The following is a 23,770-nucleotide window of genomic DNA, read 5'->3' on the forward strand; positions in this document are numbered from 1 at the left end:
TAAGTATGTTTCAGGTACCTTTGTTGGTCGAAGTAGGTTCTACATCAAAAACCAACTTTTTTCTATGCATGGGAACAACGCAATATGATGGAACACATTCAGTCTGACTTGGTGATGGAATCCACTTTCCACTTTGTGAACATATGACTTCTAAATTTCGTCTTGTTTCCCTTCTACTGCATATATCTTGAATTGTTATATTAAATTTTATTTGTTATGAATCATTATCATTCAATACTTAAAAGAAAGGGCGCTCCAGAAGTATGTATACCAATATGGAGGTAACTAATTTTCTTCGCCTACTTTACATCAAATTGTGTAAACGGACTGAAACCTATGGGCAGGGGGTATATTCACAAGACTAACACAGACAGTCCCCAAACTCGTAATAGAACTATAATAAGGAAAATCAGAAAAAAAATTATGGCTTAACCTTAACCGGGTACACACACTACAGGAGTACCAAAGAACGAATGTCAAGTCAAATATAGCAGCTGCTGTTTTGAGTTACAAGTTGAGTATGAGTCAGCAGATTTTCTAATGAACAGTGTGATGCAGTGTTTCCCAACCAAGGAGAAATTCTTTCTACTTGGGAAATTTGCCGATTTGAGGAGGAATTTTGCTTTGTATTCGCCGTAGTATTACTAATATTCTTTAATATTTACCATTACTGTTTATAATACTTATTCTTGAACAAATAACAAATTACATAAACTATCCAAAAAAAGTAGTGTGACTTGGGCATAACACTAGCTACGGATCTATTTAAGATGGAAGAAATAAATCACATTTTTTGCATAGTGACGGAGACTTGCGCATAATACTCGCAAAAGAGAGAGGAGGAATGAAGAGTTTCAAATTATACAAAGATTGGGATTTGAAAAAAAAATTGGTAATGCCTAGTGTAATGAACAAATATAAGTCTGATGAGTGGTGCAATCAGAACCTTGCTTTACACCAGGGGTCACCAACGCGTTGCCCCCGGGCACCAAGTCGCCCGTAAAGACCACATGAGTCACCAGCATGTCTGTTCCAAATTAAGGTCAATGACGGCGCTTACAAGTAAGCTACATCAAATAACTTTAGTCCTGCTATTCTTGTATAAATTACTCTTACATGGGAACTGGAAATGAAACTATATTAAATATTGCAACGATCAACCCGATTTGTATTTAACTTCGGTAATGTGAAGGGTCATTTAACACGGTTTCAATTATGACATAACACAGATGTCACCTTCCACGAACTCGCGTTTTTTCTTGTCAATTGATCTGTGAAGCAGCAATAATAACAAATATTGACCGCAAAGAAAGATGGCAGAAAAACGTAAAAAAACTTACCATTTTCACGATGAATGGGAGGTGTAGTTTTTTATCACCATGAAAACAACTGCATGTGTCTCATTTGCGGTGCGATTGTTGTTTCATAATGTTTATGATGTTGTTGCATTTTCAAAAAAAAATTGGCAAAGCGGCACAATGTGGAGAGACTGGTCAGCGCACTACGAGCAGTAAAAGCCCGCGATTCAAAGCAAACAGCAATCGTATTTTATGAAACCAGTGTTTGGTTCAGCCTATCTTTGTGAATCAACATTTTCTGGCATGAACCTCAACAAGCACAAATACGGAACACGCCTCACTGATAAAAATCTGCAAGACTCGCTCAGAGTTGCAGTGTCAAGTTACACGCCAGAGTACAACACACTGGTGGAGAGCATGCAATGCCACTTTCCCCGCTAACTGACGAGGTAATAGACCAGATTTGTTTGATTTTGATTTGCTCCTGGTTGAAAATAAGATATTCATAATTTTTTAAATGTGTTTGTAAAGATAGTACAACTGTTAGGTGTATTTTATTTTAAGCTTGTGCAGGGTGTTTGTAAAAAATACAGATGCATTGTGGTTTTCTAGAATATTATAGTAGCGATCATTTTAAAATCAATTTGAAAAACACTCAGTTTAAAAATGTAAGTGTCATTGATAGGAATTTATTTGCTATGTTTTAATAATCCTTGATAATTTCATAAATATTCTTAAATCTCATCAGTGTATCTACTTACTAAATATCAGTAATTACCAATAGTTCGAGCTTAAACGAGCTAATTGACTTTTTTAGAAGTTGGCATTGAACTGGTAGCCCTCAGCTTAGTCGATACCTGGAAAGTAGCCCTCTGCTTCGGAAAGGTTGGTGACCCCTGCTTTACACTAAGTTGAAAATTTGGGATAGAATGAAAATCAATTCAATCATATATTGCAATCAATGATTAACAGTCTAAAAATATACAAATCTCCATTTTTCCATGCAATTAATTTTTCTATTTACGAAATAAACTAAACTAACTCAATTCAAATAAAAGTAGAAACGTGTATAAATTACCATATCCAAATATAGTTGACCATTGAGCATACACTAAGTCTTGAATGTTGGATACAACAACTGTTTTCCTATGGATATCAAGTCGTAAAACAGTCAAAGGAGATTCGTTTTGCCATTTTTCACTTCCTTCATCATACAATGCAAAGAAATATGGATGATCCTGTCTCGTGTAGCAGTCCCAGACCTATTGATATGAATTAAATAAACGTGATAATGCAGTGGGCACCAAACCGTTGGGCGCCGATCATTTTCTAGTAGGTATCCAATAAATTTCAATTATGGCAATGAGAAACAAAAAAATCTACGATTTCAACATAAATTTTTTGCCAATTGGTTTTTGTTCATATATCATACGAGCACAGATTACGTTCATATCAACTAAACAAATTAAATGTAACAAGTTTATTACGTTGTTAAATTCAAAATTCCCTAACAAAATTGTTGGGTTTTATAACCTTTTCCATTTTATTATTTGCCGACTACTGGCCCAATGGATAGAGCAAGGATTTTCAACCTTTATGGTAGATTGAAACCCCAATAAAAATTCCAGAAACTCGAGGAAAGCAATAGCTTGATTGTCTGCCTCGTATAAGCTATAAATTTATATAGCAGCAAACCTATTACTGGCAAAACAAAATGGCAAAAACTTCACCTGTCTTTCATCTTCAACGGAACAAGGTTGCAAGACAACATTCACTGATCCTTTTCTTTGAATTTCTTCCTTTGGTACAAGAGAAGTCAAACATAATCCAGAAGATATATGTTGTAAATGCATGTCGTTTTCAGGCCACCATCTCCATAGTATTGTATTAGTTACGTTACCAGAACAATATTCAAAATCAAACGTGTATAATGTATAACGATGGTCTGTTATATTAACTCCAATGCAGATCTGGTCTTCGTAGGCAAGATTGTAGATTCTGGAACAAAATTTCGATTTCCTCAAAATTTGCATCAAAGAGGATTGTACAATAAAATTGTGATAAAGGATAAAGTGTTTTATTAGATGAATAAGTCATTGCATCATATGTTCACAAATTTTGTTCTGTGAATTTTCCTCAACTTGAGGCAAAACCTTTGAGCCACTCAATATATTCCTTTTGAATATTGCTACAGTATTCTTACAGTCAGAACACCAAACACAATGGCAGGGAGAAAGAAGCATTAGGTCATCATTTAAACCAACCAAGATGGCCACAACTAAATAATCTAATATTTCGAATACATTGTAAAGTAGCTTTAAAACCCGGAATAACGAATATTGTCTAAATTGGGCTATGTTTGACACGTAACACAAAAAAAAAAAAGTTTATTCCATGATTGTGATGGCAAAATGGAACAAAGATAAAAACTTTGCTATGTATAAAACTAACATGAAATGTGGATAATTCCAATATCCGTCTGCACATTGATAAGTTGCCACAGCACCAAGATAAGGTTTCTCATATTCAGTATCATCTGGGGAATTCCATGATATATATCTTGCATTTGCTATTTCATCTGGCAATGGACATTCAGTAAAGTAACATTTAAGGCCTTCAACTGATGGAACCCACCTAGAAACAAATTTATCAATTTTGTTGGTAATGGTAGATCACAAATGATTTCTCAAAATATATGACATATAAAAACAAGTTACATGGCTTTCATTTGCTGTGGATTGGGGTGAAAAAAAGGTTCATACAAAATAAATAAGCGAATTAGTTTTTTTTCATGAGAGACAAGCAGGCATTCAGTCAGTATACTCTCAGGCATATATAACACAAGGCATTTATATAGAGTAAACTAGTTCTTATTATACTTGAAGAAAAAAATCTCTTACTTTCCATCAGGACCGCAAACAGTAAAAACCTTTTTTTCTTCGAGAGCATGTCCATTATAATACAATGAATCTCCTTTTTTACAACCTATGGTTATGGTTTGACCAACGCTACAGTATGAAAAAATGATTTTGCAATGTTTATTCATATGTGGACAATATTAGATAAATATTTGATATAGGAATACTGATATCTAGAAGACAAGTAGATCTTGCTTTTAAAAAAAAAAGCAGAATGTTATTCTTATTTTTATTGTAATTCGACTCAAGTGATGGCAAAAGAAGTTTTTATACCTTTTATAAACAAGTTTGAGAAGAATGAATAAAAAATGTCGAAGATCGCAAGACTTACAAATATACATTGTAAATCCTACCAATCAATATAAACAAGTTAAACGAACCCTTTTCCTCGAGTTGAAATAACATTTTCAACAGATGGACAAACGGTAGATATACATTCCAAATTATATGGTGTTGGAAACCATTGTCCCGATGAACTGCATGTATGAATGCTTTCATTATATCTTTTACCATCACTATCTTCAAAATGCATTCCAAAAACACATCTGTATCAAGAAATGGAATTTTAAGAAATCTGGTCGAAAGAGTCTATGGTACAGATCAGGGATAGCAAACCAGTGACCCACCATTTTTTTCCGGTGACCTGTCAGGGCATGATTAAATAAGAAAAATCAATAACATGTCGAAGATCAAAACTGATAATAAAACCGACTTTAATTCGATCTGACAATATATGAATTACTACAGTATTGGTAGCTGGCAACAATGCTGTTAGAACATTTATGACATAATAATGCAAGCTCCTGATCCTTCAAGCTGCCCTTTTTCTCCCTTTCGAAGGTGCATGAACCAAGGTAAGTCTCGCAAAATAATTTTTGGGGTATGCAAAATTTAGACACTACCTTTCAGTTTACTCTTTCATGCATACAATGCTGTTTGAAAAACTAAATTTTATTGACTTGAATCAACAACCTCAAAAATCTGAGCAGTTGATTCATTTGACCTTTGAACTACACCCAATAAAACATAAGTAAAGTAAAAATACCAGTTTTCTAAATTGACACAAACTATTTCACAGAGCTACATTTATTCTAACATTGGAAAAACTTTGCTCACTTGTATGATATAGTGTTATGGATCGCAAAGGTAACTCCAACAACCATAGTATCTCTTATATAAGGAGGCATTCCACAATTTGTTGGATTACATTGAGCCACAGGAGGGTGCCATGTGCCATCATTATCGCAGATACTAACCCTTGAACTAATACCAGGTGCCACGACATAACCAAGTTCACATGTCACTTTAATTTTAGTCTTGATAATAACTTCCAGTAAATCCTGTGTGTAAAGGGTTAAGATTTAGGGAAAAGAAGCAGTGTCTGAATAAAGTTGTTTATCAAAAAAGAAAATCATTTTCTGTCCTACTAACAACAACTTAGTTATTCAATTCATACATTGACACACACTGTGTGCAAAGTGTAATTACATTTCCAATGAAAAGCTTATAGCTTTTGAGATAGATTTGCATTATTGATTTTTTCATTTTTTAAATAAAATTAGAGCTCACTCACCTTAGGTAAAGATAATGGCAATGCATGGGCTGGATCAACAGGCCGAGAGCAGGTTAGTGGCTCACATGATAGTAACCTGAATGAATTTTAATAAAGAACTGGAAAATGTACAATTTTTGTGAAAAATATTCAAGAATAAATCGTCAATGTTGCCATGATCGAGTTTTCTCTATGTACATTGAATACAAATAGAAGATGAGATATTATGATAAAAATAATTTTTGCTGACGCGGGAAATTCAATTCCCAAAAGAATCCGAGAAAGATCCAAAAGTATTTTTGTTTTATTTCACTTACGAATCATGATTTTATTCTCATTCACCTTTAAGAATTTAACGAAACCTTGTTAAAATTTATATTCAAAATATCAATCCGATAACGATTTCGCTAAATGGCTAGTAATAGTAACAGTTCACTGTTTTATATGAACCTCCGCTAAAATGGCATTTACTGGAGTTGTCATGTATATACATAGCTAAAGGCTTTCAAAAATATTTATTTTTGAGTGAGTACAAGGAAATACTGCCAAACAAGATATCTATAAATACGATAATATAAAACTTCAGCATTACACTCCACATAATATGTATTAAAATTTTTAAAAATAGGACAAGAAAGCCAATTCCCCCACACAATATGTGATGAAGATAACGCAGGGAAAAAAGTTTTTTGAATACCTTGGAGAACTGCTCCATGAACCATCATTTCTACAAGTTATTAATTTACTTGCTCCACCACTTTGAAAACGATAACCTTGCTCACATACGTATGATACTGAGCTACCATAAAGAAAAGGTTCAATCTGAAATAAAAAAATGTGACATACAAAATATGCCAGTGGAAGATGAAAAATTGTTTCCATGGTTACTTGACTATAGTTAGTACTAAAGTGAGTGCAATGGTTGCTATCCAAGTCAAGACAAATTTTTTATCAATATTACTTTTGTTTAGCTTTTACCACCAAAATGAAAAATGAGTCCAACTTGTTAATCTAAGTTTGCTGCATAATATTGAGTGTTTTACCGAGTGATATTACTTTCGATGGTAGTTTTATATTTTTCACTTAACAAGTTACCATGTAATTGCAACTTTGAAAATTGACAAATTACTGACTGCCTACTTTTGGCGAAGACCCTTCCTTTCAGCTGCTGGGTAAACATGGATAACATTGATTAAAACAAAAATCTAAAATAAAATTCAATCATTCTGACCGTATCATTGCCAGACTCTATCCCATCCGGTAGTTTTCTATATCCTTTATTAATTTTATCAACAGGATAAGAGCAAGTGAATCTTGCTCTTTTTACACAGATTTTTTCAGTGACTGGTGCATCACATGACATTTCCATAACTGAAAACAAGATATTATTCCCAGGAATCAAATACAAACTATTACCGTATTTAACTTTAAAATGAAAAATAGAAATGTAAAATCAACAAATATCAAAAAAGAGACCCTCATGGAGCTTAAATTAATGTATGATAGCATGGGATCCTAAGGAAGACAACTTATCATAGGATAGGATTTACATATTTATTCTGAAAGAGAGGAAAGCCAATAAGACAGCTTAACCATAAGGCAAACCGCGTCCTCTCGTTCGGTTACCAGTCCTTGTTGGGTATGAAATGAGTTAGCCAGTTACCTGTTTTCAGATGGACTTGATGGTAGAAGAAGCCGTAACCGACCAGTGATTACGTGGACCACCAATATGGCAGCGAGGAGTGCAGCAATCCTGTTGTACATTATTAACGCCACATGTGATTTGAACCTGCGAACCCACACAAAGTAATCACAATTGCATTGGCGACATATACCTAATACTTAGCAGGATGTGCCACACCAACGAGCGTGTATGATAGACCACAGTATCTTATCCTGTTAACCGTCCATATCGGGTATGGGGATAGTCACCCAGTTATTTGTTTAAAATGCATGGCTGATGGTTGAAGAAGCTGAAACCAGTAGCAGTTATGGGAAACACTATGAAGTAGTGAAAAGCCCAGCAATCCTTTCTCGCATATTAACATATCACAGGATTTGAACCTGAGAACATGTGCGATGACAAGTGTGTTCCTAACGCTCCGCAGCAGTCAAGACTATGTTTGTATAATAAAAAATTTCCAATATAGGGAAAAGAGACTACCTATACCAGATTCGCCAGATTTTCGAATTCCAAGGCAAAAGTGACTAAACATATATGTGTATTTAAACTCCTGATATTTTGCGCCGTATTTTTCACAGAATATTTGTTTATCTTGAACAGTTGATTCCTCACAAGTAGCTTCTGGGCAAGGTTTTTCCATTTTTAATTCTTCATCTTTAGGTCCTTGTTTTACAAGTCCACAATTACAAGTAGATATCTTCAAGAGAGGGATATTACTATAAGATATTTACAATGAATCGGAAATATAGGGCTTAAGACAGTATTTTTTGAAATTTCCTGAAGTGCTGCCTGTGGAGTAATAACAAATCTATTTTGACTTGAATGAATTTTGATAAAGACTCCATCTTGTGATTTTAAAACATTACACTTAACTGTGTGAGCATCGCAGATGATATATCTTGGGTTCAAATCCCATACCACCCACCTCATCCAGGGTGTAATACATTGTCCTGAAAGATTCCGGTCCTTCCGAAAAAAGTAGGCCTTTACATACCTCTAGATATCAGTGGCTGCTTGTAAAGGGTCTCACTCGGAGCAAAAAGCATGAACAACTAGCGTATAAATAAATACGGTTGGGTGATTAGTGACCAAATACCGAAGTCAGCGACTTATAAGGTTCACATCCATGTAAATCTCGTATCAATATACATGATTTATTGGCTAAGTACCTTGCATATTGAGTAGTTTATTGATCAGAACATTCCCACTACAGTAGAGTATGCTGATTTGGAAAATTTCTAATATTCGCAACCACAGTAATAATTAAAGTAATAATATTGACCCACTACTCACGTCATGTTCTCGAAATGCTGACTCGTTAATCATTTTAGCTGCTTGGTAAAGACACACTAAGTCATAGTCTGGTATAGGATTTGATTCGTCGCATAAAAATTCTGACGTCTCTTGGAGATCGACAGTATTTTGACATGAAGCGATAAAAACATCATCTCGTGGACGAAGTAAATCACTGCAGATGTTCCTATCACTACCTAAAGCTGATAATGCAAAAACATTTTCCAACTTAGCATGCTATACTAAAAATAGTATAAATTTGAGGCAAAAAAATATTTATGATTTTAAGATATGTTTCTAGTATACTAAATTTTTGATCATTTTAAACATAATAATAAGTCTAAAGAGAAATTTTTGGAAAGAATATAATTATATTTTCCAACTTGACATGCTATAATAAAAATTATTTAAATTTAAAGTCTATTCAATGTAATTTGATAGGTCTAGAAGATTTTGACAGTCGAGTTCTAATATAAGTTCCGTGCTTTCATTTGATACATTTAGTAAAATATTTTGATTTTTTGAAAAATTGCACTTACCTTCCATTACCGAAGAATTTTGACCGTAAACGAACTCTTCTTTCCAAGCCTGTAACGTAAAAATACATAAAAATAAATAGTAAAAACTGTGAAAACACAAAAATATAGGGAATAAAAACCTAAGGCCAGATAAGGGACTCTGTATGAAAAAACCAAACAGTATTTCAATGAAAAAAATATGGATATTAATAAAAAATTAATATCTATAACTTAATTTACTTATAAATTTAGAAAATAAATGTGCATAGTATTTAAACCACTCATTCAACTAAGTCAGTTTAATATACACAGCGTGGCCCAACAAAAACAGAAAACAGTAATTTATTTATCACTTCTGCGAATATAAAGAACATTTATTTAACACGATATGTTCTGTTTGTGTATAATTGTACCCCAGATGACCTGGGGTGCCCCCTGTAAAAAGCCCCAGATGCTTGGAATTGAGATGACTAGAATCAAAATTATTCAACATTAGGATGAACATTTAATGTGTTCATAATCACTTACATTTTTATCTTTTGATAATCTCACAGTTGGTTTTGCACTTTTACTTTTTGCGAAATAGGCTTTCCGACTTGGATTTAGAATAAGGTATCCATCACATGCCCACATTTGATCTTGGTCTTCAAAACTACAAGGTTCCAAGGATACACTGTCTTGATCCCCTTGTTAAAATATATTTTCTGTTATTATTCAGATTAGATAAATTATCATTAATTACCAATATATAAATAAACGAATGATTAACAACTAAAAGCACTCTAATATGCTCTTCATTCTGTGTTGTATGGCGCAGTTGATGAATATAGGAAATTTTCCTATTTATTCAGGAGAGACAAAAGCTAACTCAATCACATGGTGACTACGATCTATCATCTGATTATCATGTCATATTAAATATAGTTGACCCTTATCAAAAAAAGAAAAATTGAGGATGCGGTGGCACGAGTTTTCCCAATGCTTGGGTAAGTCAAAATAAAAGATCAATTTCAATTTTGTATGATATAATAATTGCTATAACCGATAACCGATACCTTAAATTATTTTACAAAAAGCTAATTTTTAAAAGTTAGTTACCTGATGACCGGAAAGACACACATCTTTTTGATGATACATGAAAAATATGGCGCTGTGTTATCCATCGAAAAAGAAAGCTAGCATCATCGGTATCATTGGTCGGACATGGTACGAGCTATGAAGTAACGAAATAAGAGATAACGACAAGAAATAGTTGAGAAATTTCAAATGAATTTTGAATATCTAACCATTATCTCAATTCTTGATTCAATGAGAGTGGATTTTCCGCATAATACTGTGGTGATATCGGTTCCGTTATCATCTTTGACAGAATGTTCCTCCGACGTTTGAAGATAGAAAGATGCAGATAGAAACTTTGAAGAATCCAATTTTTTACCATCAGTGGCAGATCTATGTAAAGTCATATCATGAAATTTGATAATATATTTAAACGACTTGTGCTATCAATATGGTTTCTGTGGGACCAATTACTTATCCTTTCTTCTATATCTTCTTACTATATTAGTTCATTTATTATCAGATTGAATTGCCGTCTACCTAATTATAATTTATTTTATCACTAGCACGTTTTGTGCAATAATTTATGACCAAAACAAGCATGATGGTCACCTTGTGACACGCAGGTTAATGGTTCAGCATCCCTGCCCTAAAGAATTTATTTAAAAACTTTCAAACTAATGATACTTGAAAGAATTTGATGTGTAAATAGCATAAGACATTACTTTAAAATCCAGGTACATGGTACAAATTATACAGAGAATTTCATCACTTTTTCGCCATAATTAAGCATATTAAAATTGATAATTCACCTAAATTTCTTATCAAACATAGATCTTTCCATTGCTGTAACAAAACCACCATCAAGTTGTACTTGTTGTCTTATATTTTCCGTAATATATTCCCGAAGACTTGGAATGAGACCAAATTCAGCAGGTGCATGAAATGTTCCTTTTGGGCAAGGTTGAACACTTGAACTAAATGGGAAATCTTTATCAGGCTTCACAATCTAAATATATGAAAAAAAAACAAAAAGAAATATTTCGGAAATGCAATCAGTTCCATAATCAAAAATATTTAGTGTTCACCTTCTCACCTTAGACATAAAACAAAAAAATATTACTAAATTATATTATGACCAAGCAGGTCACACATTGAGGCCTTACGTGTAGGAAGCACATAATTTGCAGAAAAGATCAGTGGGTGAATATGACAAGAACTCCCATAAATTAAAATATAATAGCAAAATTTTGAGAGAAAAATCATGGGACAGAAAACCAGATAAATCTGACAATATTGGCTCTATAGAAAGCTGTCTTTCAACTTGACAAAAAAGTTATTTCTATTGCCCTAGACAGACATACTGCTTCCGAGTTAAGGTAATTTCTGATTTTTGAAAATTATTTATAATTGAGATATGTTAGCATGATGTCACACGACCTGTGGCAGTATACGAACAGTATTCGGGTATGTCATATCTGTTGAAAATTTTATAGAATTTTCATATCTGTTGTAATAGAAATAACAATTTATGAAAACATACCTTCACGCACCAAGTCGCAACACTTTCATAATCCTTATCGCAAGGTGGATAGCAAGCAATTTTTTCAATGTCATCTGCAGTTAAATGTTTAATATCAAGCATGTAATTTTCAATTGGAAGAAAGTTTGCTTCCCAATCATCATCTCCATTACATGTTAATTCAATCGTTGTCTCTATGTTGGTGAAGAGATATCCTTGAAGACATCTGAAATAAAGTGAAATTTTTTAACGAAATAACGATACTGATTTTTACATCTCTTAATAGTAAAATTATTCTTGTCTGAAAAAATTTGACTTCATTTCCAAAAAAGTTACAGTAATATATTTGCATTAGCGTTCTTTTAAATGTGGAATTAACAGTGGAATACCATACTTGTAAGTTAATGTAGAACGGATTCCTACTGTTGTTTCTTTGGTGTCTTTTTCAGCATTGAATATTCCATTTTCTGGAATTTCACATGTCTTCGGATCACAAGTCGGCACACTTCCTTTCCATCTTCCCTAAAAAAACAGAGTGAGTGAGTTTTGAGTGAGTGAGCATGACCTCATTTAAACAGTCTACATTAAATACAAAAGTAACTTTTTTCCTACAAATAGCTTAATCTCATTCATTGGCAGGCTTAAATTACACTTGGCATTAATATGTTACAAAGTCAAAAATGCTTTAGTATGAAAAAAACACCTGTCGAAATCGATCCCCATCTATCCAATTCTACTCACTCAGTACTTGAATCTACTCACTCACATTTTCACAAATTAAATCATAGTCTTTCTGATTAGATTCTTCCTGCATATTTCTAGTAAAACCTTTTTCACATCCTAAAACAACTTTTGTAGCATTAGCGTATCCTGATCCAGGATGCGAGTAAAGTATTGATTCAATTTTCCCCCTGAAATATAAAGAACCGCAAATGTTACAAATGGTACGTATAACTATACTGCTCCTAATATATAAATTTTTATGCCTCAAACACTGAAAGCGACGTTCTCAATTTAAAATTGGAAAGAGTACTAATAGAATAGAAGAGTTGAAAGAGACCTCGACAGGCTTATGAGTACATAAATTGCAGAAAAAATGCAAGAGACCATTGGTTCTATAAGTTGAAAATTCGTTTCCTCAAAACTGTGTAGCACGACACATTATTCTCATCTCTCATCATAAGTTATGAATATGACGAACTATATTATATGGAAAAAAAGGGCTTTTTTAAATATTCAAATCTGCACGAGAGAGGAAGACTAAAATTTTCCATCGCACAATGAAATTAACTTATTCTTTACAAAAGTAATTCAATATTTTGTACAACCTATTTACTTTTAGAGAAAAACAAAGGAATTTTTTCAAAATTAGATTTTTACATACACACTCACAATCTACTTGCAAACAACTCACTTGTATAGAGGAGTTATAGAATGTCTGATTGCTCATACTCTCCTATTTGACTCACTCAGAAAGCCTCTCTCCTGTATGATGTTGGAGTCGTTGATCAACTCAAATCACACTTTTGAATAACATCTACTCACTCACACTCTTCATTATCCCTCACCCAAACCCTCTCACCTGTATGGTGTCGGAAGTGTTGAACATCTCAAATCACACTTCTGTACAACATCTACTCACTCAAACTCACCTAAAACCCTCTCACCTGTATGGTGTTGGAGGCGTTGAACATCTCAATTCACACTTTTGAATAAAACTGCAGTATTCTCTAACATGACTATCTACCCAACACCAAGGTCCAAGTCGATCAGAGTTAGGATTTCGGCAAAACGAATGATCTGGAGCTCTTATTCCTGAACTAAATAAGTACATTTTATAATTAAATAGTTGAAAATTGCATTCAGGTGTATGTAATCTAATATCTCTACACACCTTTCTTGATTTAATTTGATCTGTAACTCTTTCCAATTTAGACATAATTTCCCTGAATCCGTCCTTCTGATTGTACCGTGATAATCTTCCCCAATACCTACTATACATTCGACTGGTGCTTCACAAATGAAAGGTCGTTTTTCAAGCCCACCAGTGACATTCCATGTGCCTGAAGGAGCAGACAGAGCAACTCCGAGAGTACGAGGACAAAATGGTACCTTACATTTTTGCCATCGTGGTTTTGGTACCGTAGTCAGACACCAAGGTGGATGTTTCGACGAGCGATAGCTTGGTGGATTCCTTTAATATTTGAAATAATAATTCATAATATATACGGATTAATAAAAGTGAAAACAGTTTAAATAATATTTTAATTTGTAAAATTACTATTCGTCCTACATTTTTGAGCTTGTTTTTAGAAATTAATTTAAATTTTAGAATATTTAAATAATAAAGTATGACAAATAAAAAATTACCGCAATAAATTAGAAAAGTATTTTTATATTAAAAATTGAAATGCTAACGCAATTACTTGGGCTTATTAACTACCGTACTTGTCAAGCTTAATTTCAAGATAAAAAAAATACAATCCAATCAGATAATACTTAATTATACTATTATGCCTGGGCCATCTATGTTCCATGCTTGAGAGACATACAAAGCCCAACCAACACTTACCTACAAAAGTTATGTGGTTCGGCTATGTAAGTATGTTTATGTGGGTATTGAGAATCCCATCTCTGACATAAAATGCCATCCTCTGTATGTTGATGTACAATATCATCTGTTTTAGCATAGTCACTCTGGCAATTATATATTACTGGCAATTTGACTTCGTTTTCTGTAAGTAATATAGATATGAAACATAATGTAAGTGTTACTGAAAAATGAAGCACAAACCATAAACAAGTGTAAGAGTAACTCCATTCTAAAATCTTGTAATGTCTTATTCGAAAGTTAAAGACTACCAGTCCATCTAGAATGCCTTTTATTTATGTACAGTAGCGATTTCCAAACTTAGAACTTGATATAAAAAAAATTAAATCCAATAAACTTGATGTTGAGAGAAATGTATGACTGGCTATTTCGGACATTCAGTCACATTATGATCATTTATCTGCATATATATTATAAATCTTTTCTTTTGAAATATATCTAAGTGGAATCTTTTTCAATATGCCATATTTTGTATTGTATTTGTGGAAAGTAAAAGTGTTTGTGAGCTTGAAAATTATGAAACCTCTGGTGTAGAGTGCAGGCTTTTCTCCGGAATCCATCTGACTCGGGAGCCTGAGGCATCGCGCGAATTGTTAGAAATACGCTCGCCACTGCATCTCTGATTATCTTGTGTGGGTTAATAGTTTTGAACCCCGTAATTATGTGCAAAGAGGGTTGCTGGACTCCTCTCCACAGCAGTGTGGTTTACATAACCCCTGGTCTGGTACAGCTTCTTCCACCATCAAGTCCATGCATCTGAAAGAGACTGGCTAACTCTGGACATGGACATGGACTGGTAACTGGACGAGAGGCCACGGTTCGTCATATAATTGGCCGTCTTAGCAACTTTGTTCTCCTCTGGTATAAATATGTAAATCCTATCCTATCCCTTCCAAGAATCTACTAGCTTAAGTTCCATCTAGCAACATATCTATAGGCTTGGTCAGGGTTGACGTTAATATTCACTTCAATAAAACAATGAAATAGTAAGATACACACCGTTTTCATCAATTGCTATCCATTTGCCTCTTGTTTCGCTTTTTACAACAATTTTAACAACTTTATCTTCCTCATTCTCAGTTTCGTTATTTCTCTCAGATTCCTTATTTAGTATAAGTGAGGGATCACTTGCCAGACCTATTTTACTTCCTTTATCTCCATTCTTAAGAATCCATAACTGTTCACTGTAACAGATTATAAAGGCAATGATGGCTTAGTGGTTAGAACTTTGGATCCAACTATGTTAGCAGGGTTCGAATCCTGTGCCTCCCACCCTACACAGGGTGTAATAAAATGGGTATGCAATGCCAAAACTGATAGATTAGATAATCAGATAAGATAATTCAGAAAAATTGATAAACTATGTCTGAATCTTTTGGATACCTTAACCATTAAATAATAGAGCTCAACAAAAATAGTATTGGTTCATAGTAAAATCATTACAAATAGGTACTTTTTTCGATACAGTATTTGCTCAAAGCAAGATCATGCGCATCCACCTCGAAATAAAATAAACTCATCTCAAGAGCATAGTTAGTGGTCTGCGGCAAAGTGCCAATTTTGAATGGTGTGCCTACTGAACAAGTTTTTAGCTTAGGTAATCTGGTACGTGCGAGCAATACCAATATTTTTGCGTCGCAAAGCCTATACCTGAGTGACACTGTCATATTAGCAAAACTAGACAGCAAAATCCTGTTGCAAAATACACGATGTTATAAAAAGGTATTTCTCACTAAATTTGTTTAGTGACAAAAGATTCGAATACAGTTTTCTTCCTAAATTTATGAGTTTTCCCGGTGCTCCCGAAGTATGCGAACCAAGATGGCGGACATCGGAACGTAATATGAGTAACAGGTTAGGGTTAGGCGAAAATTTTTTCCAATTTTCCTTATTTTAGACCTATTATCAGTTCGAAGACTAGCCAAGAGCCTCCCGTAGTATTTATACCTAAAATTATGGCCTAACCCTAACCTGGTACACATATTACATTCCGATGTCTGCTATCTTGGTTCGCATACTTCGGGAGCCACATTTTCCCTAACCCTTTCTGCAAGAACCCCTAATAATGCCATAAGATCAATAACAAAAAAAATTGTTTATGCAACTACTAGAAAGGCCATCTTAAATAAAGGTGTGGACCGCAGCTTAACCCAGTTACTTGTATCTGGCTTTCGTGAAATAAAGGTTACACACCCCAGGTCTAGAGGGTTTATTGACAGTAAAGTGATGAGAGCTCACAGTAACTTCGTTAATAAAGTAAAGCCCGATTGACAATAAAGTAAATATAACTCGTATGAATATGATTTCAATTTCAGAAGCTAATTTAAGAATTTACCTTCCGCTTCTACCTACCTTGGATCACTTGGATTACAGTACTCTAGTAGTAAAGTAGTCGATTCATCTTCTTGATTTGCAGTAATGCAACAATTGAATGAAGAAAAATCACTTGTAGGAATGTTAATAAGCATTCGTCCTTCATCAGCCCACAACCACCAACCCTCGTGATCCGAACTGCAGTTACCATAGGCTAATTGTCCAGTGCACCCAGGACCTAAAAAAGTTTGAATATTAACAAAATAACTTAGCGTATGATGCTCCACATACAAGTTAATACATGGATTAGTATGTTCTAATAAACAACTCGCTAGCATATTCTCACAAGTGGTATTTCATTTTTCAAAAGCATAATGAAGTTGGTGCAATGACTAGACGGTGTTCATGTCACAGGTTCGAAATTTTTAACGCCTCCTTGAGGACAGCAGTTAACACCTCACCAAGAACTAGGTAGGCTATATGTAATTCATATTATTAAGTTCAAAGTAACTGATAACTGCAAGTGAAATAAAATTTTGTCATTGGACTACAGTGCTAGTGTTTTCTCACACAACACATGCATTCAAGATGTCTCTAATTTGATTGCTTGCTTTCGATATGTAATCACACACAAACACAATGGACATCAATAATAGTAATGGGCAGGCATGTCCAACCTTTTTAGTGTCGCGGGCCACTTTCACATGGGGAAATTTATTGCGGGCCGTAAATGTTTTTACCAAACTTAAACACAATTCCGATTTTTGTTAGAATTCAAGCGCCGCTGAATCAAACACCTGGATTGCACAACAATTTTGTGGATTTCTGAACACAAGATGCACACATGGACCATGGTCCATGCAACTCACCTTTTATGAAAAATGCACATACATTGGCGTAAATACTCAAAAGAAAAAATAAATAAAGTCAACATTTTTTCTCTCCAACTAGTTCGAAACTTGCTTCTGTTTGTCATTGCACAACTGTTTAATATCATTGGGTGGTTTTGATAACGCACAATGTAAAACTAACTGGCTTGTTAAATTTTTGTTTGTCAGCGTACTCCTAGGCTTCGATTTCATAATTTTCAAACTATAAAACTTCAAACTCAAAACAGATTTACGGCATATTAGGCACCCATCTTGTCTTACAACTCTTCCCAATCCTTTTGATATTCCCGATTTAAATCCTCAAGTTTCATCTATTTTGTTCCAGTCATACCGGTACCAGAAAATTTTATGTTAAATATGTTTATTTGTCAGTATTTATGAAAAAAACTTCACGTGGGCCGCACGAATTCTTCATGTGGGCCGCATGCGGCCCGCGGGTTGGACATCCCTGGTAATGACAATAGGCATATTTCTGAATCTAGAGATAGAAGAAATAGATTCATCGAAATCAATGCAAAATACGTCTTTTTAATCAACGCTTTGTGTTGTTCAGAATGAGATTTACTATCAAGATACCACTTTCTAATTAACGTTGGCAGCTAGTGAACTTCTGTTAGTAGCAGTTTTTGAAATTATGTATTCTTGACCAGAACAAATTGTACCTAGAGGAACCACACAAAGATCTCTATCTTCTGATGACACACTTATTAGTTTCATTTTTTCCGAAACACGAGAAGCTTCATCAGCATATATTTCCCATTCTTCATCAAGAAGCAATGTTGATTCAGCGATGCAAATTTTTACATCCCCTGAAAATCAATTTTTAAAATCATTGATTGAAAATAAAATGCATAAAAACTTTTTTAACAATTTGCAAGTTCAATTAGGACGATTGCACCTGGAAATGACTGGGCCACATTACATTTCGTATTAATAAAAGTTGAATAAAGTGTTCTTTACCATCAGATGTCAAAATGGCAAGTATTCAAATATTCAACACCCCTGACCTTGAATATCTTTTGGAATACAAAACTAATATTACCATTATCTAACAATCCACAGTTTGGCAGTATTGTTAAATGAAACGCTTGATATGGTGAAATAGATCCTCTGTTACTATCTGAAAAATAATAATTATTAATAAACACAAAGGTGAAAGTTCAAAAAAGTGTATCCATTTGTTATCAAAGAGTTCCAATGAAATAAATGAAGACGGCAAAAATATGGGGTGAAATATCGGGTCCTGTAGCAATCACAGGAAATTAAAGAAAATAAAAGTAATGTCCTTCTTCGAACCTTTTTCTATCTTACTGATAATTTGAAATTTATTGCTCTGTTAGCTGTGAATGAACAAGTTTTTCCCAGCAACAACAAAAATCATTTACCGTCAAGTTTGACATTCCATACTTGGCTTCCTTCATTAGCTAGACATGTTTCTACGATCAGCATCGTGTTATTTATAAGAGCTCCGTTTCTAGGATAAAGACATTTTCCAGTATTTCTATGTAGCAAGTGATTTTGTGATACTGTACTCCACCTCTGGCTGGTGTCGAGGAAATTACATGGTTTTATAGTGACCTGTGAAGTGAACACGGTGGAATTTGAATCAAAAATGCTGCAGAACTCGAGATGAAATACGCAGCTGAAACACCGAGATGAGTGTGTGGCCGAGTGAAATGACACCACACAAAGTAACCAAACTGGCTGCCTTTCGACCTTCCAGCAAGCATCAGAGGAAATGTTGCTGCTTTCTCTCTATTATAAATTGATGTTTAGGTACATGTTTTATCATTATTTTTAGTATTTTGGAATGCGTAAGAACATATTGAAATTTGAAATAATTACCATTGTTTCTTGTGGCAAAAAGTTTTGATACTCGAACAAATCAGAAGTCGAAGTAAATTTTTTATTTTGGAATATTTTATTTTAAAAATTCTCTTCTATTTGAGCATTTAATATGTGATGTTCGATAAAAATAATAGATTTCACTTATCTACCTCATAAAATTCATTCACTGTTAGGCAATCTCCTTTGAAACTAAATCGTTGCCAATTGCCAGTGCTATCTCTTGACATGAATAGATCCTTATAGCCAGCAAAAGCAAATTCTGCAATCCATTCGTCACCATATGGTTTGTGATATGTCAAAGATTTGTTACTTGTAGCCAGTTGCATTTCACTTCCGACTGAAAATGTTGTTACATTATATATTGTTGAGTTATACATACAATTGTGAATTGTAAATTCACTTGTTTATGAAGCTTTACACATAGATTGAACATGCTACATACATGGTTACCCAAAAAAAAGCACGGCGCGTGGCGCATTGTGGTAAGCGTTAGGGTTCGCAGGATCGAATCAATCCCATGCGGGGATAGTAATGTACGAGAGGATTGCTGGACTCATTGCCGCCGTAGGGGGGTTCACATAACTGCTGGTCGGTTATGGCTTTCTCCACCATCAAGTTTATGCATCCAGCCAGGTTTTTTGTATATGCACCCAGGTTTTTTCGAACTAATTCTCGAGTAAACATTACTTTTGCGCAAAGCGTCCAAGTACACTTAATATTTTGGGTGCAAACATACAAAAACAGAAGTTCAATAGATAGATAAATTTTCTTCATTTTTGTGAAAGTAATTATTAAATTTATAGGTTCTATTTTATTCAGGTCATCTTTGTATCTTGTGAGGGCCATGTATTCCATTAGTAGCTCACACTTGAAAAGTACAATCAACACAGATAAAAATGATTACGAAAAAAATTCCATCAAATTGATTCCTTTTTATATATTTTGTCTTTTTAAAGCTTCAAAATACTGAAACTAAGTTATGCTACAATGAATATTTTACCCAATTTTAATTTTTTTCGCTAACTGAATCACTAACTGAACTTACTGAGTATTATACATTTTGAAATTTTCTGCAATCGCCTTTATGTATGCAGGTTTGCCTCAAAGAGGGTAACTATCACTCAGATAAAGAAGAGAGCTACGCCCAAATATATGGACACGTCTGTTCGCAGTACAGTACGGTTTACCGTACCGTCAGTCAGTTCACAGTCTACAAATATATTCACACCAAGCGAAGCAGTACAGTAGGACACAAAATGGCGTCCGATGTCCGCAGAATGTTTAATGACGTCATAGCAAACAAAAACAAATCTCACAGAGCTAACAAAAATATTTAAAATGAATAAAAGTAATAGCCTTCTGAGGAAAATTTTTATCTTCAACCACTGAAAATTTCAAAGCAATTGGTCCAGTATTCGAAGAGAAAAGCGATTTTTTTAAAAATGATGGAGACAAATAACAAGAATAACAAAATTTTGAAACGATCATTATGTCCACTACGTGTCCAAAAAGGTATAACCACAAGTGGAAAAGACACAGAGATAAGCTAAAATTTATTGCTGCAACGAAATACAGTATATCCATTAATCATTCCTAGCTATCCTGGAAATAAACTTGAACCATAAAAACAAACCTGGTTTTATATTGTGATCTTCAAATCTCCATTTTAAGGTTTCATCCCCAATAAAACATGGCATGCCCCCGATCTAGGAAATAAGAAAGTTGTTTGTCTTTCTGAATTTATCAAATTTTTTATCTTTACTCAGTATACTTTTTTTGTCTTTTTGAAAATATTTTTCAAATTACGGTTTGGTGCACTCGATTGAATGTAAACAATGCAATTATAATGGAGTTGACTATGAAAGCCCAAAAAGATCAAAACTTGATAACGAGAATAGCGATCGGAGATCGAAGACTTATCGATCGAAAGTTAGGGGATCCCCCATTCATTCACTCTGACTCTATAGTGACACCATAATTTATCAAAAATCAATAGGCTTCTGGTCCGAGCTATGGTGAATGCACATGCAAAATTTGGGGCAGATTGAACCTCGTTTTCGTGAGATATCACGTGCATCTAACAGACAAACAAACAGACAAATACCTATCAACATACTTACCGATCTTAAGATCGATAAGTAATAATAATAGGACTATTGAATTTACCTCATTTAGTGGATATGTAGTATTTGTTGCATTAATATCCATTGATGTCAAATTCAACGTTGCTTCTTCTGTCGCGTTATATATCGTGGAGTTATACATACAATCGACTGTTGAATTTGATGTTGTATTTGATGTTGTATTCACCGAAATATCAGTTGTGTTTAACAAGCAAGTTTTATTCTCTGATGGAATGTAATGATACTTCCAACTCAAACACAGTTTTGCTTCGACGTGAATTAGAAATCCATTTACGACTCTCCAATATACGTCATCGTTTTCACATGAGGACAATATGCCCTGTTAATAATTTAGTAATGAAACTTTATCAGATATAATGCAAAAGAATGCTGTCATCATCAAAATAGAGCCAAGATTCGATCTTTTCTCAGAGAAATCAAAATAAAGATTATTATTATTATTATTATAACATGCGAGCACAGCGGTTTCATTGTTTGTAGGTATTGTCAATTTTATTTTTTTTTTTAATATATTCAGAATTATTGGATTTTGCTTTATTTTTGTTTCAGTCCATTGGGGTCACAAAAAAATATGGCTGTGCCAAGCAGGTCATTATGAAAAAGATATGAGAGACATTGCTATAAATAATACTATTATAAAAAATGGTTACTTGGAAATTGTCTTTTGCTAAATCTAGACAATTATCTTCAGATACTTGTATCCTGTATTTCGTATTATCTTTGTCCCAACCTAAACATTGAAAATAACAAGGTTTATCTACCCCCCTTGTCCGACAATATGATAACAACATCAAGACCATGTAATGATAAAGCTTGAAATATAACCTTCTCCTAACTCTGATAAAGTAACATCATGTCCGATTTGGTGTTGATTCAAATCTCCAAGATTGTGACCATCAAGGCTATAATTGTATTCTGTTATTTGTCCATTTTCAATCTAAAAATTTAATCAGGTTATTATAGTATTACTAGAAAAAAATTAGTTTAACAATGAATATTGAAAAAAGTGAGGCTTCTTCATGTTATAAACAGGTAACGAAAAATCAAAGTTGCATTGTCAGTAATGGCTCGGCGTTGTGGCACATCGATCTTAGCGTTAGGAATAAGCTTGCCACAGCACCTCTGATTAATTCCAGTGGGTTGGCTGGTTGGAATCCTGTGCGGGATAATCATGTGCCAGGGGATTGCTGGACATCTCGCCAATCTAGGATGATTCACATAATTGTGAGTCAGTTACGGCTTCCTCCGCTATCATGTCCATGCATCTGAAAACAAAATAACTGGCTAATCCCATACCCGATATGGACTGGTATCCGGGCGAGTGGCCGCGGTTCACTGTATGATTATATGTGGATCCTATTCTATCCTGATTGCCAATTTGAAAATTTGATAGGGCTTATATTTCTGAGCATACTAAGAGTTGAAAAAAATCAAAATAACAATGCGATGAAGTATTTTGAGTTTCAATTATGTTGATTCACAACGTAGCAGTTTCTGTATGGATTAAAAGATATAATTTCAAAATCCCGAAGTTACCAGTACTTTTGTTATTACCTGAAGGAGGTATTGAAGTTGGGTGTCAAATAAAATTGCTCAAATCAAAAATTGCAATGACTTAAATTTATTTGAGATATTTGAAGAAGTTTTAACAAAGATTTAATGATTAAAATCTACATTGAAATTTGACATTGCATTTTACAAAACAACATCTCGAATAAATAATGAAACATTATAAATTTCAATGAAATTAAGCCAAAATGTCCGTTGTTTGAATTTCAACATCTTCACAATAGAGAAAAAATTTATTTACTTTAATATCAACTCCGATATAAGCATCAGACACACTATTATTCTTCATTACAGTAAGGAAGGCTTCGTGTGTTGCATTAGTTTTATCAGCAGCAAGTTTAGCATGGATAGGAATATTCTGTACTTCCATATTTTCACATATATGTCTGGCTTCTGCTAAAGTAGCCTCTCCATTGAATTCGAGTTTATAACAAGTCCAAGCTGAAAAAATGAATTTATTAGATCTGAAATAATAAATGTGAAACAGTAATCTTAGTCTTTATTAATAACTGTTGAAATTACGCTGAATTATAAATAAATTCATTCACAGATAA

At 33.9% G+C, this 23,770-nt stretch overlaps 1 protein-coding gene across 1 annotated transcript in view; it reads right to left on the minus strand.

The window, feature by feature from the left end:
- The window catches only part of LOC120334588 (uncharacterized), a 78,414-nt gene that overhangs the window by 49,787 nt on the left and 4,857 nt on the right, over window positions 1-23,770 (minus strand). Inside the window, exons 9-42 of the mRNA XM_078109429.1 lie at window positions 23,458-23,657; window positions 22,473-22,584; window positions 22,298-22,377; window positions 21,670-21,966; window positions 21,137-21,209; window positions 19,653-19,840; window positions 19,041-19,233; window positions 18,698-18,775; window positions 18,318-18,464; window positions 16,805-17,003; window positions 15,452-15,636; window positions 14,414-14,576; window positions 13,736-14,035; window positions 13,509-13,661; window positions 12,608-12,752; window positions 12,236-12,363; window positions 11,863-12,067; window positions 11,132-11,328; window positions 10,550-10,712; window positions 10,362-10,476; window positions 9,792-9,949; window positions 9,285-9,333; window positions 8,746-8,948; window positions 7,933-8,149; window positions 7,000-7,139; window positions 6,466-6,590; window positions 5,790-5,865; window positions 5,333-5,556; window positions 4,597-4,761; window positions 4,199-4,306; window positions 3,750-3,932; window positions 3,029-3,296; window positions 2,377-2,560; window positions 19-186 (exon numbers count right to left, since the gene is read on the minus strand). Coding sequence (XP_077965555.1) covers window positions 19-186; window positions 2,377-2,560; window positions 3,029-3,296; window positions 3,750-3,932; window positions 4,199-4,306; window positions 4,597-4,761; window positions 5,333-5,556; window positions 5,790-5,865; window positions 6,466-6,590; window positions 7,000-7,139; window positions 7,933-8,149; window positions 8,746-8,948; window positions 9,285-9,333; window positions 9,792-9,949; window positions 10,362-10,476; window positions 10,550-10,712; window positions 11,132-11,328; window positions 11,863-12,067; window positions 12,236-12,363; window positions 12,608-12,752; window positions 13,509-13,661; window positions 13,736-14,035; window positions 14,414-14,576; window positions 15,452-15,636; window positions 16,805-17,003; window positions 18,318-18,464; window positions 18,698-18,775; window positions 19,041-19,233; window positions 19,653-19,840; window positions 21,137-21,209; window positions 21,670-21,966; window positions 22,298-22,377; window positions 22,473-22,584; window positions 23,458-23,657 — 5,589 coding nt within the window. The remainder of the gene's footprint in view (window positions 1-18; window positions 187-2,376; window positions 2,561-3,028; window positions 3,297-3,749; window positions 3,933-4,198; window positions 4,307-4,596; window positions 4,762-5,332; window positions 5,557-5,789; window positions 5,866-6,465; window positions 6,591-6,999; window positions 7,140-7,932; window positions 8,150-8,745; window positions 8,949-9,284; window positions 9,334-9,791; window positions 9,950-10,361; window positions 10,477-10,549; window positions 10,713-11,131; window positions 11,329-11,862; window positions 12,068-12,235; window positions 12,364-12,607; window positions 12,753-13,508; window positions 13,662-13,735; window positions 14,036-14,413; window positions 14,577-15,451; window positions 15,637-16,804; window positions 17,004-18,317; window positions 18,465-18,697; window positions 18,776-19,040; window positions 19,234-19,652; window positions 19,841-21,136; window positions 21,210-21,669; window positions 21,967-22,297; window positions 22,378-22,472; window positions 22,585-23,457; window positions 23,658-23,770) is intronic.

This window comes from Styela clava, chromosome 15 (genome assembly GCF_964204865.1).
Source record: "Styela clava chromosome 15, kaStyClav1.hap1.2, whole genome shotgun sequence".
Taxonomy (NCBI): Eukaryota; Metazoa; Chordata; class Ascidiacea; order Stolidobranchia; family Styelidae; genus Styela; species Styela clava.